Genomic DNA, 20,384 nt, shown 5'->3' with positions numbered 1-20,384 from the left:
GCCTAACAGCTACACTTAACATTTCTTTGCTTCATTCTAAAAGGTGGTAATTTTCTTCTTCACCCCCATCTATAAATCCTCCAAACCTGCTGAAATTCTGCACTTACCCATACGTAATGAGCTGCAGCTCTCGCCTCCACAGTCACCCCTAAAAAACCCAGCAATTAAATCTGTCTGCCTATTGTTATTTCAAGAATGGTTAGTAATTAGCTGTGTTGAGCCAAGCTCTCAGAGGAACTGCATGTTTCCTCTGCCAAAAGAGACTTACCTCATTGCTAAAGATAACGCTGAACACAGTAGAAACCAAAATCCTATCTGTGTCCAGCTGTGTGTGGGGTACTTCAAAAAGTAGCCTTATGATTGTTTGAGAATAACAGTTGTACCCCGCCTTGATATTTAACACAAACAAAAGTTATAAAATGGTCCTAACACGCACGCACACACACACACGCACGCACACACACACACACACACACACACACACACACACGCATACAGGTATGAATGCGAAGGTACATCGGAGGAGGAGGTTGTAGCATCATCGTTTGCAACAACATTTAGAACAGTCAAGAATACCAGCTGCTTTATCGTAGAGCTATGTGGTAGACAAGATAATTGTCTATTTTATTTATATTTTGCAATTTTGCATCAAATTCATTTTAAAAGTTGTTTGAGAGTTTGTTGAAACTGTTTTGAACTTGAAGTGCTTCCTTGTTAATAAGTTGGTGAGCTATTGGCCTAATGTGTGCTTTCATTGAAAGCTTTACTCAGAGACAATCATCACAGCTTGACCTGTCTAACAGACTGAAATGAAGACATTTAAATTAGCACTGAATGTGAATGGTTATTCAGGCCAAGTGTATTTGAGAAGTAGCTAGGCTACTTATTTTAGAAATGAGATGAAATGATTCTGGATCAGATTTCAGTGTTGAACGGGAGACTCACTAAAAATGTCCAAATACTATAAACTCTCTTTCACATCTTTTAAATGCACACACTTTAATAAATAAGCAATGGAAGGAAAATCATAGACTCAACAACTAACAGTGATGATGCAAAATTAGGGTGTGCCATTTATCAAGGGATGCAAGTGATCTGATTGCATTACTTTTAGTCCTAAAGTCTAAATATTCATTCATGATAATCACTGGTAGACCTAGCAGCAGTGCCAGTCTTTAGCTGTAATGGTAGTCTGTGAAAAAATTCCTATTTTTCAGGGATTGAACATTAAAAGTGCATATGCAGAATCAAAGCCTGTAATGATCCTTTTAGTAGCAAGACACATCGCGAAGGACTTTTTCTGCACAGCTCACATTTATCAAAAGAAGAAGGATTTAAAAATTGCCCACTGCTGTCATGCTTATAGGAGCTGAAGCAGTATTATGTTATCATTAAAATAGAGTGATGATCCAACATGAAAGAGTGAGGTTTCACACAGCGGGAATGACGGATGGTTTTCAAGAAAAACAGTGAGAGAATGACAAGCATAATTATTGCTTCACAGAGTCATAAATTAAAGGTGGATACTAATGGATACTAACATAGGAGCTAATGAATCGCAACAATAAAGATAAATGTTGTAAACATTCCTGCTTATGTCAGACTGAACTGATAGAAAAGCGAACATCTCATTTAGGCTGTGCCACAATCACATCTGTTTGCTGTGAATGGAAACCTTGAACACTGCTGCAAACAGTTAAACTGTTTTGATGTTTTACCTCAGCACTGACAGCTCATCCTTTCATATGGTTTTATGCTCTGTTCTTTTTTTTTCAATTAGATCTTGGAAAGTTGGCACATTTATCTGACAAAGAAACAAAAAGTCAGAGGCCTTCTTTGTCCTCATCTGTCAATAGTCTATATTCTGATGAGCTGTCTTACAGTGTAAGAAGTTCCGTGTTCCTAGAACTTTAATTCAACACATTGATCTGAATGCTGCTTTTTCCTACATGCTGACTCTGTAGTCATTACACTCTGCAGGATAGATGCTTTGTCTCTCTCAACCCCCAACTTCCATGCTTCTTTCAGATTTAACTCTAGTGGTGTTCAGAACTTTCAAGCAAAAAAAATTGCGTCTGAACAAAAATTATAAGCCTGAAACAATCTCCTGTGGAGAGATGAGATCAAAATGGAGATTTTTGGACATGATATATGATGCCATGTTTGGTGAAAACCACACCCATCATATCAAACACCTCACACCAAGTGTTAAACATGTTGGAGGAGGGGTGATGATTTCGGCATGTTTTGCAACCTCAAGACCCGAGCACCTCACATTGAGTCATTGAGTCAGCCACGAACTCCACTGCATATCAGACTATTCGAGGGTCAAATGTGAGGCAATTTTTCCTACTTCTAAAGCTTGGCTGTTACTGTGTCAAACAAAAATACTAAAGCAGAGCAGCAAATGTACAACAGTAGGGCTAAAAATAGAAGATGAAAAGAATCAAGGTGTCACAATAGGCAAGTAAAAATGCTGACCTCATCAAATCAAAATCAAATCAAAATTTATTTCTATAGCACATAATAATACAACAAAGTTGACCAAAGTGCTTCACAATCGGTCAGAGCAATAGCATAAGACAGAATAAAAAAGAAACAGTTAAAAGGAGGGCAGGAAACAATATGAACAATATGGGTAAAAAAAACATAACTAGCCACGAAATAACATGCTAGTTTGAATCAAAAGCCAGACTAAAATAATAAGTTTTAAGACGCAATTTAAAAGACTGGATGGACTCGGAGGAACAAATATAAGGAGGGAGGTTATTCCAGAGGCTGGGAGCTACGACAGCAAATGCCTGATCACCTCTGGACTTCAGGCGAGACCTCGGTTGCGTCAGGAACATTTGATTGGAAGATCTAAGTGCCTTATTAGGGATATACAAATGGAGGAGTTCGCACAGATTGTTGGGAGCCAAATTGTTTAAAATTTTAAAGGTAAGGAAGAGAATTTTTAAATTGATACGATATTCAACGGGGAGCCAATGTAACACACACTGATCCCAACTCAAATGTTGTGGTGGGGTCTTAAGAAGGTTTGCCACTTTTCACGTCTCTTCTTTTCTCTTTCGGTACTCATTGCGTCTGCTGCAATTTATAATTTATGACATACAGCACAGAAACATACACATATTCATACTGCACACACTAACATACAATACAGTTACATACAAGACAGACAGGCAGCCGCTCGTGCACACACACACACACACACACACACACACTTTAGTGAACATTGAACAGTCGACTGGTTAGTTTAAACATGATCACACTAAAGTTTGTCACATGAAATGTATGTGGAGTTGGTTTCAGGTAAAAGAGATTTAAAATGACTAATTAGTTAAATGACTTACATACACATATATTCTTTCTACAGGAAACTCATGTGTCCAAAACATCTGCACACACACTCACTTCTCCACAGTTCTCTCACACGTACTCAGCCTGTTACAACTCAAAACAAAGAGGCGTCGCCATATTAATCCAGAAATTGACAGGTTCAGTACAGCAGTAAGCCAAAGGAACTGGGAGTCTACAGTGCCCGTTGGCCCCTTATGGGGGGTGAGAGCGGGGACCTTCAGGAGAGGGAGCAGCTGAGATTGTTTGGGTCGCCTAGAGCTCTGCCTTGTCTCATACTTATCAGATAATCTTATCATCTTAGCTAATCTGTCTTGTTCTTTTTCATCTTCATTGTTGGGTGAGTGAGGTGTTGGTGCTGGGCCTCTGAGTGGACCAGCCGGTCTACCCTTTGCAGTGGGGATGATGGGTGCTGGCCTTTGGTGCGGCATTGCCCTGGGTTGGGTTTGACAAGGGGCCCAGGTCCACTTTTCCTCACTCTGCAGTGGGATGTAGGAAATTTGGGTGCTTACTAAACAAGCTTTGCTGGGACTCTCCTTCTGGGGGTGGTCCTCTATCTCCCGTTCTTGATGATCTCTAGCCTTCTTCTCCCCCCACGTCCTCCAACAACACATCACTCACACATGGAGGGTCTTGGGGGGAACATGAGGTACATAGGCCACAGTTGCTACTTAATATATTATCATGCTTTTTAGAACTACATGAATGTACTATTGCCCTGTGATTTATTACTATTACTGAAGGCTACTCGCCACCGAGCTAACTTTGTTTGCTGGTGTTAGCTAAGGTTAGTTCATTGACTGCTTTCAGAACTGCACATGATTATTTGGAGCTAGCAGGTTGTGAATGCTATCCATCAAGTGTAACAGTCTGCAGTCTATGAACTAACCTCAGCTAATGCCAGCTAACAGTGTTATCTCGGTGGCGAGTAGCCTTCAGTAATAGTAATAAATAACACAGCAATAGTACATCGAAGATACTGAAGTGGCACATGACCCAGGTAGCTACCACAACTAAAACAAGGTAGTTGCAGTAGGCTAACGTTAGCTTTTTTAAAAAGCACTGACTTCCAGATGTTTCTTTAGGTTGTTGTCTTTTGATGCTGAGAGCAGCTTGGTTGCTGGCAAATAGAGTTTGCATTGAACGGTCATATTTCACCCATCCCTATCTTCTTTAAATATGAAGTAGTGTCGGAATGCTGCTTGCTATGGGGGGCACCTGTGTCTGTGTGGCTAGACCTGGGTCTGTGGGTCGCTAAGCCTTGGTCCCTGTGGGAAACTGTTTTTAAGGGTGGGGGATTGCCCTCCTTGGCTTGTTGCCCACTGGTCGTCGGTGCCGCCTCCCCCCGGCCTTGGAACTTGGGCGGTTAGGGCCTCTGGAGTACTTAACTGGGGGTTTTGGCATGGTTGCTGGCCTGCTTCCTTGAGGGTTGTGGTCCAGGGTGGCTTGGGCGTCTTTGTCGCATGATGGAGATGCCAGGTGTCAAGTGGTTCTGGGGCCTGGGGGGTATTGTTGCAGTCGCTCAACCTCATTTTTCAAGTATGTTTCATGATAAATGCTAATACACAGACTCTGTCTTTCACACACACAGACACATGCACACAAACACACACAGCGAAACTGTATAGTTGTTTGTGTACTTCCCTCTGTTTTGTCTGTGTGGTGCTTTGTATTGTTTGAGTGTGCTGTGTTACAGATGCAGCAGCTGGAGACCCAGCATGTCTGTTAGCCTCATCCTACCCCCCCATTCTTTTCTCTCTTTATGTCTGTCCCTTTTCTTTATCTGTTCCTTTGCTTTCTTCTATCTTTTGCCAATCTGGCCTTCAACCCATGCCCACTCCAGCATAATATCCACACAGATAATAAAACGAATAATAAAATAAAATAAATAAATACAACAAACACATCAACAAGATGAGCCTATAGTTGCTCAAGGTGCTCCTCTTGGGAAAGCCAATGTGTTTGTCACAACAAAGCTTTAGACCATGATTATGCTAGCTACAACTGCCGGACAGGAGGAGTTTAAAAGCAACAAAACAAAACCACCAACCCTCAATGATTTAAAACAAATTTGTAAAGAATTGGGCAAAAATTTACAGAAGAAGAGTTCCCTTCTCTTTTCCAAAATGCTTTTAAATCATATTTCAGTTAATTATTAAAATAAGATATAGCTTAGACTTGCAGAGTTTTCCCAGGACTCCATCTATCTATCCCAGCTGTCAAAGGGTAAAAGGCAGACAGGTCGCCAGTCTGTCACTGGGCTAACACAGAGAAATGGACAACCCTTCACATTCACACCTATGGCCACTTCCAATTTCCCAGTTAACCTGTTATGCATGTCTTTGGACTGCAGAATGAAGCCAGACCACCTGAAGAGAATCCATGCAGCCACAGGGAGAACGTGCAAACGCTACAATTTTATTTGTATTGTCACAATTATCATGTTTTACTTTAAAAGTTCACGTACAAGAGAAGATTTTGTACAACTTTTGGACTTGACTAATGGATGAATCACTGATGGAAATGTCAACTGAGATTACAAAAGTATAAGATGAACCACATTGTATGGGACACCATATTATTGTATATCTCAAAGAGGAAGGCCACGGTAGGTGATACAAATGGAAACAAATGTACACATAACTTTTTTGATGCCGCAATCAAAAGGCAACAAATAGGATTATGAATAGAAGATGTCGGCCCTCTCGGTTTTTATTACAACTGTTCATTTTAAACTTCAGATTTTAAAACCTTACGATGTAACTACAGCCCAGCCCATGCAGCAGTAAATTAATGACCTCGTATTGTGTTGTATCTCAGTTGTTCTCCTGACTGAAGTTTGGTCCATTTACAGCATCCCGCCATGCAATTGCATTTGTCCCTAACCATCGGGAACCTCACGTTAACTTTTATCGAGTGGAAAAAAGTTAGCGTTCATCCTCCAGCTTCAGTGTGTTTATATTATGCCAACCATAGGCGTGTTGTTAGCCACCATGTAGCACATCATTATATACCAGCTAGCCCAACTTCAGTAACCCTACAAAACACAACTGCTGTTTACTTTCCTGTCTTCATTTATGTCTTTTCATTAATATAATAATTTTTTATGTAAGTTTTTATGTACATTCAGTGTCATCTTCATAATGCATTTCTTTTTTAACATACTGACACAAGTTAATTTCATAGAGACTTGTGTTTCATGGAACAGTCGATGGCTATAGTTACTGTATTTCCTACCTCAGGTGTTGCACATACAACAGAGCATCAGTTGTTATGCAACTATTCCATATCCATATCCATTGTCTTTGGACTCCTGTATCATGTTGGCTGTGATGCTGGCAGTGAGAATATCGATAATGCATGGTTTATAATTGAACATGAAAAGCCAAACAGAAGACATTTTATGGTTGATTATGAAAACTATGTCCAAACAACTAAAAGCTTGTTGGGTGAAGTAAATTGACTCTTCATACTTTGAATACTTCATATTTTGAATGTCATACATATCTTGACCAGAGTGGTGTAAAATAAGTTGGACTCATTCCCAGTGGGTGTTGAACTCTGCCATGGCTGCCCTTTGTCACCAATTCTGTTCATGATTTTTATGGTAGGAATTTCTAGGCATAGCCAAATGGTGGAAGTAGTTTAGGAGTTTAAGTATCTCAGGGTCTTCTTTAAGAGTTAGGGTAGAGGGAAGCAGGAGCTCAACAGACGGATTGGAGCTGAATGTAAAAGTTAATCTCTCAATTTACTGGTCGATCTTCATCCCTACCCTCACCTATGATCACTACCTCTGGGTAGTGAACGAAAGAATGAGATCACGGATACAAGTGGCAGAAATGAGCTTTCTTTGAAGGGTGTCTGGTCTCTCCCTTAGAGATAGGGTGAGGAGTTCATCCATCTGGGAGCGGCTCTGAGTAGAGTCACTACTCTTCCACAATGAAAGGAGCCAGTTGAGGTGGTTCGGGCATCTGACAAGGATGCCTCTTGGGCGCCTCCTGAGTGAGGTCTTCCAGACATGTCCAACTGGGAGGAGGCCCTGGGGAGACCCAGGACATGCTGGAGAGATTATATCTCTCAGCTGGCTTGGGAACTCCTTGGTGTTTCCTTGGAAGAGCTAGAAGAGGTGGATAGGGAGAGGGAGGTCTGGGCTCCTCTGATTAGACTCCTGCCCTTGCGACCTAGACCCAGGCCCTCCCTGTGACACTACTACTGAAATGATCCTCTTTGGACTGGGTGAATTTGTCCTCATAGTTTTTATATCATTGAAGAACTAAAAATCTCCTTTGTAAAATCTACACAGAATTAAAATGTAAACACAGTGAAATCCTACAAAAAAGCTGTTAAGTCATGAAATGCAAACAGTTTCTTGTGTATTGTGTATTTCACTGTCTGTTTTACTTAAACACTGTTTGTTCAGACCGTGTCCTCTCTCCACTGTCTGAGGGTTAGAAACACCTACATACATACCTGAAATATCTGACTATATGTCCATAATGTAACAGCTTCTCGTCACACTCCACTGAACTGGTGTGTTGAACACAAGTATGTAACTGAGCTGAAGGACCATCCTTAAAGTTGAATATGTTACAAAATACTCTCAGGGTGGAGATGAGATAAACACGCATCTTCCACAGAGACATTGAGAGAATATAAGTGATAGCTAAGGCGATCAAGTTAAGAGGACTTCTCAGCATCAACCTTTTGTTTTTGTTTGTTTACCTTGTTGGGAAAATTGATGTGATTGGCTGGCTGAGATATTAGTTACCACATTTTTTTGTGATGGCTCCAGATCTCTTCAATGACATCAAGTAAGGCCATAAAGTGAGGTAATCGTGCGTTTGCCTGCTTGCCTGCCCACCTTTAACAGCTGGATTTCACAACGAGCAAATGTAGGACTGGATAGAGCTTACAGTCAGATCAATTTCTTGCTGTCAGCTGTTTTCTGTTCCTTAGATGAATAACATGCCAGTGAGCAAAAAACAAACAAAAAAACCCCCAAAAGAAAACAATATTTGAATATTAGTTCTGGTGTTAGTGTCAGACAAATAAAGAAGATGGGATTTTTATAATTTGGAGAATAATCAATAAAAGCAAATATGTGACATGTTTTGAATTTTTACAAACTTATGTTGTTTATTCAAACTGAAAGAAACCCCACAGAAATACTAGTGGAAATTTCAGCATTTCAAAGATGCCAAAACTGTCAGGCTCAATTCAGGAAAGATGTGTCTGAAACAGTACATTTGCATTTAAAAGTCTTGGAATATGAATATTTCATTCAGTGGAAGAAAAATGTTTATTCTTATTACTGTGATTAAAATTCTGATCAGCTTGTGGTCCTGCTTCTCCCGTACAAATTATATTTATACCGTACTAATTAAGGATCAACCAACTTGCGTTTTTTAGGGCTTATGAAAGCTACTTTTGGCTGCTCACTCGTTAGAAGGGGTCACCGCAGCAGGTAGCTTTAGTTTGATTTAGCAGAATTTTATGCCAGATGACCTTGATGACCCCTGAGAGTGTTTGTATCTCCAGCTTGAAACAAACCAGTAATCTTTGGCTGAATGTATAAACAACTACACTTTGGACCCACTAAAAATTGTTCATCAAAGGGAACAAATTATGGAATATATTTGACATCGTTTTGTGTACAGTATTGTAAATCCAGCAAAGAAGTTATCCTTGAATCTTTTCTTCCACTATTTAGTTCACCTTTACCACCACCTGCTGATATAAGTAAAACTGCTAATGCTCTCATCACCGTGGCCTCTGAGCTGGGAGAATAACACAGGTCTAAATCCATCAGTTGTGAGATGAATATGAAACATAGATATTTTAAAAAAGTTGCAAATTAGTTATACTGCAAAATCTAGGAAAAAGACTTTTGTGCAAAAATTGTGTAGATTTTTGAAAGGATTACAAATGCAAAGTGTTTTCATGTGATTGGGAATCTCTCTCATGTCACTTCTGTTTGACAGAAAGATTGTCACAATATCCCAAATACTATTAGGTCAGGCACTTAAATATAAAAATTAATGAATGAGTAAATTAGCACACCTTTTTAATAATTTCATATTTTATGATGTGGTGTACTGCAGCATTGTGAGAGCAGAGGGAATTTCATGCCAAAATATTATCTTCTACTAACTTTGTTTCAGTTCAACCTCAAACTGTTCTTTTGATTGTTTGATTATAGATTTAAGCTCACTTTTAAATAACAGGACGCCAAATGTCATGTGAAGATGGGCTGACTTAGTGTCAAAGCCTACAAACTGGTTGATCTGGGTATATTTAGACAGTAAGCTCTGAGAATTCTTTGGAAATGAAAGGACCCAGTAGTTAATATTCTAGTTATTGACTTTTTTGTGCCTTTCCAGAAGGGAGAATTTTCTGAGACAGTCAGTCGTTCTGAATCTACCCTGAATTTATTTTGATCACTGCTAGAAAGAAACATTAAACATGAAAAACATGCAACAGCAGGAACCATGCAGAATTTCACCTCTAGGGGAAAGCTGTTTCTTGTCCAGGGCAGAGGCAGTTGATACTAAACAGCTTAAATCATAAAAATCAGAGCACAGAATGCAAGATGATGGATGAGAGCTGTCACCACTGATGGATACCTTCTTTTATTGTTCAGTCAAGCAGAACGCTTTTAGCTGTCACAGAATGACAAGCATCAGTCTCTGTGACAGAAAGCAGCCCGAAATGACAGAAAACAGCAAACATGTCCACATACGGTTAAAATGTGTAGAGATATCCTAAAAAGAACATATGAGCTCAGTGTCAGATGGATCTGTTCCTGTTCAGCCATAGTAATATTCTGGTGTGGAGGGTAATGATTGTTGCCATCAATCAAACTAGTGGGAGAATTCACCACGATTCTAAAATATTATATAAAATCAAAGTCATGAACTTAAAATAAGATCATATAGATAGATGGAGCGATAAGATATTTGGATTGGATATCAGTAAGGTCAGGAAGTTGTATCAGATATTAATGACTTCAAGTCAATCCAGGGCCAATGCAATAAAGTCAGCTGTAGTATTGTGATGCTTTGTTAAAACTGATGATTACAGTTCTGTGTGGAAGGAGCAGTGAGTGCTTGGAACTGACCAGCAGGGTTTCCAAATAAGCTACTAACTAAAATTACAGCCCTTCAGCAAAGCAAGGAGTCCTCCAAAAGCCACCAAAAGGACAAGAGAGTTTTTTCTCTGTGAGTCACTGCACATTATTTAATACACATTTGGAAGGGGCCTCTTATTTCACTAACTATAACACAGTAATCATTACTACTATTATTGTTATTATCATTGTAATTATTCTTATAAGTCAGTTTTATTCCCCACAAATTTTGATCAATTTTTTTCACCCTGTAGAGATCTTGTTATTATGTTTTTGTAAAAGCAAAAACGCTGTGCTTACATGTGCAATGCCAGTTGAATTTCTTGATGCTTTCATGAAACATTCAAGAAAGAACACTCTCATGGACCACCTGTTTTCCTTTGAAACTGCTCTACTCACCCTGCACCTAACAAGGTAAATTTGAGTAATTGGGGTACACAGGTGCAGAGGGAATGTAGCAGGAGGAGCTGCTGGTAGAGAGCAATTTGTATATTCTTTAATATTCTATATTCATCAATCTGCACAAAACCCCCCAAACAAACAAACACACACACACACACACACACACACACACACACACACACACACACACACACACACACAATATATATACACTACCGGTCAAAAGATTTAGAACACCCCAATTTTTCCAGTTATTTATTGCAATTCAAGTCGTTCAAGTCTTATGAATAGCTTGAAATGGTACAAAGGTAAGTGGTGAATGGCCAGAGGTTAAAAAAAAAGGTTACCCAAAACTGAAAAATATTGTACATTTCAGAATTATAAAAAAAAAGTCTTTTTCAGGGAACGCAAAATGTGTTAACAGTTTAAAGCTGTTCTGCAGCATTGGAGGCTGATCAAGCCTTGAGAGCTGGTGTTACTAATTCCTACAGGTGTTCCAACTTTTCGTCATTACTTACAAAACTCCCTCAATTTGCATAAAAGCAGTGCTGTGATACCATACCTTCATGAGCATCAGTTAAACAGCACAATGAGACATTAAACTGCATAATTTTCAATGCAAAACTGGAAATTTGGGGGCGTTCTAAAACTTTTGACTAATTCTGTACATACAGTCCCGATCAAAAGTTTAAGACCACTTGAAAAATAGAAAAAAATCATATATGACATGATTGGATCTTAACAAGGTTCCAAGTAGAGTTTCAACATGCAACAAGAAGAAATGGGAGTGAGAATTTCATGCTCAACAAAATGTTTTGTCTCACTCCCATTTCTTCTTGTTGCATGTTGAAACTCTACTTGGAACCTTGTTAAGATCCAATCATGTCATATATGATTTTTTTCTATTTTTCAAGTGGTCTTAAACTTTTGATCGGGACTGTATATTTTTTCTATCAAGCCCAGGTCCTCTACCGGAGGCCTGGGAACTTGAGGGTACAATGCACAATATCTTTTGCTGCAAGCTTCTAAAGTTCCTTTGGTATAGCTACATCTATCACTGCGGCTGTCTTCCTCTGCTTGTCCACCACTACTATGTCTGGTTGACCAATTTTTCCGTATGTATCTGAAAGTCCCACAGGACCTTAGCAGGGTCATTCTCAACCACCCACTTATAGGGGGTGTATCCTGTTTTGATCTTGGGACTTCCAAACTATACTGGGATGTTACTGGGTATACTATGCCAGCCTCTTGATTTTGGCGTTCAATGTATGCCCTCCCTGCTAACATCTTGAACCCTGCATGTCACAGTATGCCGCAGCACACTGTGTGAATTTGCAACGAGGACCCAAAATGGAGACACCAAGGAACGTGGACAAAACTTGACTGTTAAGAGAAAGCGAGCCGTTTATTAAGGCTGGCAAAATAAATACAGAAAGGGCGTAGGTGAAACTAAACAATAACCTAAACTGGGTGAACTAAAATTAAAACATGAAAAACCTCACACATGGAGAACTGGCATGGATACCTGAAAACATGACATGAAATAACAGACGACCTGACAAAGAATGACTGAAAACACATGGACTAAATACACACAGGAGGATAATGAGTCAAGTGGAAACACATGGGAAAACAGCTGACACACATGAACATAACGATGTCACAGGGGAAGAGTAAAACAAAACACAGAACACAAGACCTCTTCAAAACAGGAAACACAACGAGACGCAGACATGAGAACATGAACTTGACAGCATAAGACACACAGACATGAAACACATGAAGGGCAAGGGAGACTTAACAGGGGTTGAAAACACAAGGGGAAACTAATAAGCAAATGAACTTAGATAACCTAATGAACTTAAACATAAACATCAAAATAAACGAAAACTCAAAACGCTGGGTCAAAAGAACCCAGGATCGTGACACTGCAGTTATGTGCTGGATTGTCTCAGGGGCACAGCCTGGTGTGGTAGACCCCAGTCTTTATGGATTTTGTGCTTAGAGCTCATTAATATGGTGCCATGATTAGTGCCTCTGTGCTGTGTCATTTTAATAAAAACAAGAAAGTTTAAGGAATTTAAGCAATACCAGGAGAGAAACTTTAAATCAAAGTGAAAAGGCCCTTTAAAGCAGGTATTAGTGTAACTAGTGCTGATGTTAATAATAGTAGAATCAAACATAAAAGACTAGACATACTAGGGGCTCCTATGCAGCTTTGTTTCTTGGTCCCCAATTACAAGATGTTTTACTTCTCTCTGGAGCGTGTTATTGTTTTTAGCTAATAATGGTTTCTTTCTTTGACATCTATTTTCTTGAATCTTTTAAATCCTGCATTGTTTGAGCCTCAAAATGAAAACTTGGTTAAGAATTTTGCAACATACTGTAGGGCCTGTGAAACATTTATGCATATTAGTTTTATTTTATGCATTGGTATTTGTCAGTCTTGATTTAAAATGTATGATTTTTGTGCAGTACCGACATAGAAAATATTTCATTTCCCAAAGTCTGAAGGAAAACATGATGCGGAACGATTTATGTTTTAAATAATGTCTTGGAGTCGCTGTGTCCTTAACGTGACAGGTTGTTTTTCTGAGTTTCTGAATTGCTGACATTTCCCCCGAAATTAATTAATTCCTTGTTGAATGGAAAATGTGGATCTCCACAAGTAACTCCAGAGGAGAAAATGTAAATCCAGCTGTAGGATCACTGATATGGAAAATACAAAAAAAGTTTTTTATTTTTTATTTTTTATGTGTTGTACTTTTTATGATTCATATCAGCAATTAAAACATGCCTATTATAATTTCTGATAAACTATATTGGATGGCTTCTATCAGAGTTGTAACTTAAATAAAAGTAACTGCATTTCTTTTTTAGATTCTCCCTTCCTTTTTTCAGTTTCTTTTCCATATGAGCAGAACCTCAGGCATGTTCTTCATTTCTGCAGGAAATGTAGGATCTGTATTTCTGTAGGAAATAAACTTCAGCTTCTCTCTGATGTGTTAAACCTGCAGTGCTCTGATAGTGTCAGCTCTCAGACAGGGTTGCATTTACAGTACAGTGTTTAATTTGTCGACTGTCACTGAGCAAGTCAGGCTGAGTGACATTTGTATTGCTGTTAGGCCCCCAGCTGTCTATCTTCCTCCCTCTTCCTTTCCCTCTGTGAATCCTGATGAGGTGTCCAGTGGTGCTCTGTTCAACACACTGAAGTTGAAATCAATCAGCTCTTCAATCTTTCTCTAAAGGACCATTATCCAGCCCCGGCAGGCCTGTTGGCCTGCCTACAGCAGGATCTATGACTTGATCCACTTCTCTTTTTCACACCGCAAAGCTCACTAATTTGAATCTGACAGGAGTTGGAAGTTTGTTTAAATCTTAACAAATCAACTGTTAAATGTTTGAAAATGAATGTGGACAATATTTAACAGTGTGAGTAAAATCACTACTTTAATCCTCCATATCTTTTTAGTTCATAGTTTGGTTTGTATGACTTCAGATGACTTCAATAAAAATAAGTAAATAAACAAAAACACACATCCAAACTATTTCTCTGGCCTGAATACCCAATCTTCTGTTTTTACAATCAGTCCTATAAGTTACATTCTTGAGCAGTAAAATAAATTGCCAGTACCACTTTCACCTGTTTTTTCATAGATATTGTGGTGTCTCTTCTTTGCTTGTAAATTCATTTTATAAAAGATCAGTTGGTTCTTTGGCTATGATAAAATGAAGAAGTCATTCAATTTAGAAAAATGTTTCTGGTCACTATTCAAAGTCATAATAAGAAGAGGAGGGGAAATGCATGTGAGCTGTTTTTTTCCTGATTGAGAGAGTCATATACATTTATCTATATGACTCTCTCATATACATATATATATTTTCACCACTACTCTTTTGATCATTTTGATAGGTTAATTTTTGCATGTTTTGAGATTGTTTGTCAGTTTGGATCTTCTTTTCCTGAAATCTTTTTTTAGACTTTGCACTGAAAATATTTTCTATATATCTTAATTATTATTCTTTATTTATATATGTGTATTTATTTATTTATTTTACATGCAAATGAATTAACATGTTGCATATCTTTTTCTATCAGATCTGTTATAGTTTCAGCTGGGAGAAGCACATTAGAAAAATGGTTAAAAAAATGTATAAAAAAACCCCACTAATTGTTGTTTGTTTCATTTGATCAAGGTGCTTAAGCATCACATTTTATGGTTAAAGTTTAACTGTTTTGCATTTATTAGATTTGTACATCATCCTAAAATTATAAGATATGTTATTGTCTGTTTTATTAGTTGGCTTTTTGCTGTGGAATTTTGAGCGTCTCATGATGGTTGGATAGGTCAGTAGGTAGAGCGTTCGCCCTATGATCAGAATGTCAGGGGTTCAATTCCACTGAATGGCTACCCTGAGGTACCCTTGAGCAAGGTACCATCTCTACACACTGCTCCCTGGGCTCTGGATTGGTAGCTGCCCACTGCTTCACTGAGTGAATGGGTTAAATGCAGAGGACTAAGCAATTTCCTACGGGATTGATAAAGTAGACATTATTATTGATATGATGGAAAGTTGCAATAACCTAAAACTGGCTTATACATCAGCCTTGCTGTAGCTTAAATGTTGTTGCAGTGCTGTTGACTAGAGAAACATCTTTGCAAAAGTATCAATCAGCAGTTAAATCAGTGGTAGTTACTCAGAATATGACTGATTTACAGTGTGATCTGACATGCCTGCATTATCTGTACTTATATTGGTCTAGTGGTTTTAACCTTGCTGTTTCTCCACAGATTCCTCAGATCAGCTATGCCTCGACAGCTCCAGAGCTCAGTGACAACACACGCTATGACTTCTTCTCCCGTGTGGTTCCTCCCGACTCCTATCAGGCTCAGGCCATGCTAGACATTGTGACAGCGATGGGCTGGAACTACGTGTCCACCCTTGCCTCAGAGGGAAACTACGGCGAGAGCGGCGTTGATGCTTTTGTCCAGATCTCCAGAGAGTTGGGTAGGAAACTGTAAACAGATATACAGTTAATTCAAGTCAAAGTGAGATTTAAAAGTTTGTTATACTTTGGAACTTGAGAGAGATTAATTAAATATTGAACTTTTAAAACTAATTGAGTGAAATGGGACCAAAAGCTATTGATCTGATAAATGTGCTGCACTCTATTGATGAATGAACAGAAGATGTCTTATAACTGATTATTGATCTTATTATGCCAGAAGTTGACACATTTCTCCTTGACTGGTCACTGTGAGGTAATCAGGTTTGTCGCTTACTGATTAAAATGTTATCACATGGAGTTAAGCCCTTAACTAATAGAGACGTTTGAAATTAATCAGTGACCACAGGTTTGATAGAGATTAGCATTTTGTTTGTATGTAGTTGTTCAGTTCAATTTCATTGATTCTGTTCTGTTTTGTTTCTTAAATTAATCAGAGGCTGGGACTGGCTCTATCACACTTTAAAGGATGATGGGTTATGATATGATTTAAACAGATGAGCTTGCAATGCTGGGCAGCCAGCTTTAGGAGGTCTTGGTGTTTCCAAACTTCTTCCATTTATGGATGATAAATGATGGGGCCACTATGCTCATTGGAAAATGACGAAATTTTTCGGTATCCTTTCCCAGATCTGTGCCTTGATACAATCCTGTCTCAAAAATACAGAGAGAATTCCCTGCACCTCATGGCTTGGTTTGTGCTCTGACATACTGTCGGCCTTTTCAAACTGTATCTGTATTTACTGAAAAACATAATTTACCACAGGTAGATTCCGATCAAGTTCTAGAAACATATGACAGATGATTAGTGGAAATAGGATGCACTTTCCTCTTCCTAGCCACCTCTTCCTGCTTGTCCGGGGAAACACAGAGGTGTTCCTAGGCCAGCCGAGAGATGTAATCTCTCCAGCATGTTCTGAGTCTACACGGGGGCCTCCTTCTGGTGGGACATTCCTGTAACATCTCACCCAGGAGGCACCCAGAAGGTATCCTTTCAGATGCCCCAACCACCTCAATCTGCTCCTTTCAATGTAGGGGAGTTGCTGCTCTGCTTTGAGCCCCTCCGGATGGATGAACTCCTCACCGTATCTCCATCCACCCTTCAGAAAAGGGTGGATGGCCTTGCCACTTTGTATCCACAGTCTGATTCTATTAGCAACTACCCAGAGCTTGTGATAATAGGTGAGAGCAGAGAGATACATCAACCAGTAAACTGAAATCTTTGCTTTCATGCTCTTTTTATCACAATGGAATAATGCAACAACCACTTCTCTGCAGCCATGACCTGAATCCATCTGTCGATCTCCCACTCCCTTCTCCACTTACTCATGAACAAAACCCTGAGTTACTTAAACTCCTCCACTGTTGGCAGCAACTCATCCTTGACTTGGATTAGGCACTCAACCCCTTCATGGTTGAGGACTCAGACTTGGAGGTACTGATTCTCATTTCCACCGCTTCACATTCGGCTGTGCACCACTCAAATCTGAGCTGGATGCTACCATCTGATGAAGCATATAGAACCATATCATCTTCAAAAAGCAGAGAGATTCTGAAGCCACCAAAGTGGAAGCCTTACACCACATGGCTACGCCAAGATATTCTGTCCATAGCAACTATGAACAGAATCAGGGCAGCCCTGCCGGAGTTCAGCATGTACTGGGAACAACTTGGAACAACAAATTGTTCCCGACTTATTGCCGGCAGTGCAGAACGAGCTCCTACAATGTTTATACAGGGACTGAACAGCTAATACCAATGGACTAGACACTCCATACTCCCTAAAAACCTCCCACAGAATACCCCACCCACACTGTACATGTGTTCATATATACACTATGGTGGATCATGCAGGTGGTGGGCCCACAGGAGAGAAATGGCAAAGACTGTGAATACTTATGTAACTATGTAACCGTTTTTTTTTGTTGTTGTTGTTTTTTGTTTTTGTCTTGCAAGAAATTCAAGCAAACATTTTTCACTCTGTAATATTTTTTTGTGTGCAAAACGAAGTGAAAAATGAATTTAATGCATTTTGGAATAAGGCTATAACATGACAAAATGAGAAAGACGTGAAGCACTGTAAACATTTTCCAGATGCAGTGTAAGTGAATTTAAGTTGAAAACTCTTGGGTTTTTCATCATATATGATAAATCTGGAGGATTAAAGCGACGACACACATAGTTAATTCAAGTGTATCTACATGGTAAAAACCAACAAAAGAACTTTTTTTTTTACTATATTCTTTTTTATTTGGCAGTAAAGTAACAACTCTGTTTTATTGAAGGGTTTTCAACCCAAAGCTGTAGGGTCTTCAGTGAACTTATATTGTTCTTCTTTGTTCTATTTGTATCTTATTTTGAGAAGGAAGGGGTGTCATCGTTTATGTAGAATTTGCACCCAAAATGCAGACTCCAAGACAGGTTTGAACAAACAAAAGAAGTCACCTTTATTCAGGTCAGGCAGCAGATCCAGGTGGCTGAAGCAAACAGGATTCAAAAGTAATCTGAAGCAGGTAAAACGTGGGAAATCATGCAGGCAGACAAACAGTACAACATGACAAAGAACTAAGGAAAACTAAGGGTTAAATATACACACAAGGTAATCAGGGGAAGAGACACAGCTGGGGAAAACAAGGCGTAGGTGAATAGAATCAATTAACAAGCAAGAAGGGAAGCAAAACTGAACATAATGCACATGAGATGAGAGGCTATTAAAATAACACAGGAAGCCTAAACACTGAGACGGAGACTAAAACACATAAACTTGACAGACCAAAGTAAACAAAGACAAAAGTGACTATGAATATGGAAGACCTAACAGATTGGGCATGGGGAATATTGACATTTTCTGTTTGACAGAAACAGAAACTGAGAGTCCAAAACTGAAAACACTGGGTGCAAAACCTAGACTCGTAAGAAAGGCCATTCTATTTATTATATATCCAAACTGTCACAAACATACTTTGCTGATATTGATGATATGATATTCTAACAAGTGCAGAATTAGTTCAGATTATAAGAGAAAAGGCTATTTCTCTGTGCATGACTTACAGTAAAAAAAAGAACTATGACTAGAAAAAGTTAATTTAAGTGTAATTACATTTTTCATTTCCCATCTGTCATGTATTCTGCTTTATCACCTTGTTGCTTTATTGCTGACACATTTACCTGGCTTTGCAACACTGCTGTAATCTCTGCGCAAATGACGGCAGCAGTAGTAATGATGAAAAATGGCTGCGATGGAGGCTTTTAAAAGCATCTGATTAATAACTGTGCAGAGAGCAGCTGTGGCTCCTGTGTGGGCTCAGTGAGGTGTCATCTATGCTGCTGTTGTCACTGTGCAAACACATGATGCTGCACATGGAAATGGCTTTATTAACAGAGTGAATATGTATTTACAATACTGTGCAAAAGTCTCTTGCTTCCCCTGATTTCTTTATTTTTTGTTTGGAAAAAAGAAAATGGATGCAGCTGTTTATTGAAATGTGCAGACATGAGTAGAAATACAGGACTAGAAGGACAAGAACAGTTTGTAACAAGCCTGAATCTCAGTAACTGGTATGACCACCTTTATGTTTTAAGGTCAACCTGAAATTTCAAGAAAGCTTGCTCGTAATTTCTTTGACTAGTCTTAGTTCTAGAATAGTTCTCCAGGCTTCTAGAATAATGCTCAACATGCAGTTCTTTGCATGTTTGCTACATCTTGTTGCATAATTATTATAATAGGGACGGTATTTGTTAGGAGCCTACTTTTCAACAGTCACAGGACTTTTTGAGGGAAATTGTTTTATATCGTGGGTGAAACAATTATTTGATCCCCTACTGAATTTGTAAGTCTGATCACTTGCAAAGAAATGAACAATCTCTAATTTTTATGGTAGTTTCATTTTAACGAAGAGAGAATATCAACCACAGATCCAGAAAGTAAAATTTAGAAATGAATTTGCATGCCATTGAGTGAAATAAGTATTTGATCCCCAAGCAAAACATGAATTGGTGGAATAACCCTCGGTGGCAAGTACAGTGGTAAAACGATTCTTGTCATGAGGTTTGCACACATCTCAGGAGGAAATTGAACCCACTGCTCTTAGCAGAAACTCTCTAAATCCTTTAAGTATTTTGGCGGGAACTTGGCACCTTGAAGCTTCACTTCCTTCAACAGACTTTCAATAAGACTGTCTGGAGACTTGGTTGGACACTCCATGACCTTAACGTGGTTCCACTCCTTTGTTGGCATGGTTGTCTGTTTTGGGTTGTTGTCATGCTGGAAGACCCACACAACCTATCTTTAGTGTTCTGGATGAGGGAGGGAGGTTCTCTTCCAAATTGTTACAGTACATGGTCACATCCCTCGGCCCGTCAATGTGGTGAAGTCGTTCTGTACCTTTAGCAGAGAAACAGCTAAAGTTTCTCTGCTAAAGCATAAAGTTTCCTCCAATCATGGGGGATCAAGTTGGTGCCAAAGAGCTCAATTTTGATTTTATCTCA

At 39.0% G+C, this 20,384-nt stretch overlaps 1 protein-coding gene across 5 annotated transcripts in view; it reads left to right on the top strand.

Moving 5' to 3' along the window:
* grm8b (glutamate receptor, metabotropic 8b) overlaps positions 1 to 20,384 on the top strand; it is a 109,179-nt gene that overhangs the window by 30,344 nt on the left and 58,451 nt on the right. For all 5 annotated transcript variants that reach the window (XM_019361186.2, XM_005454211.4, XM_003449222.5 and 2 more), the window contains exon 3: positions 15,682 to 15,898. In XM_019361186.2, the coding sequence (XP_019216731.1) occupies positions 15,682 to 15,898 (217 nt within the window). The remainder of the gene's footprint in view (positions 1 to 15,681; positions 15,899 to 20,384) is intronic.

Source organism: Oreochromis niloticus, linkage group LG7 (genome assembly GCF_001858045.2).
Source record: "Oreochromis niloticus isolate F11D_XX linkage group LG7, O_niloticus_UMD_NMBU, whole genome shotgun sequence".
Classification (NCBI taxonomy): domain Eukaryota; kingdom Metazoa; phylum Chordata; class Actinopteri; order Cichliformes; family Cichlidae; genus Oreochromis; species Oreochromis niloticus.
Note: the sequence above shows the minus strand (reverse complement) of the source record. Positions and strands in the feature narration are given on the sequence as shown.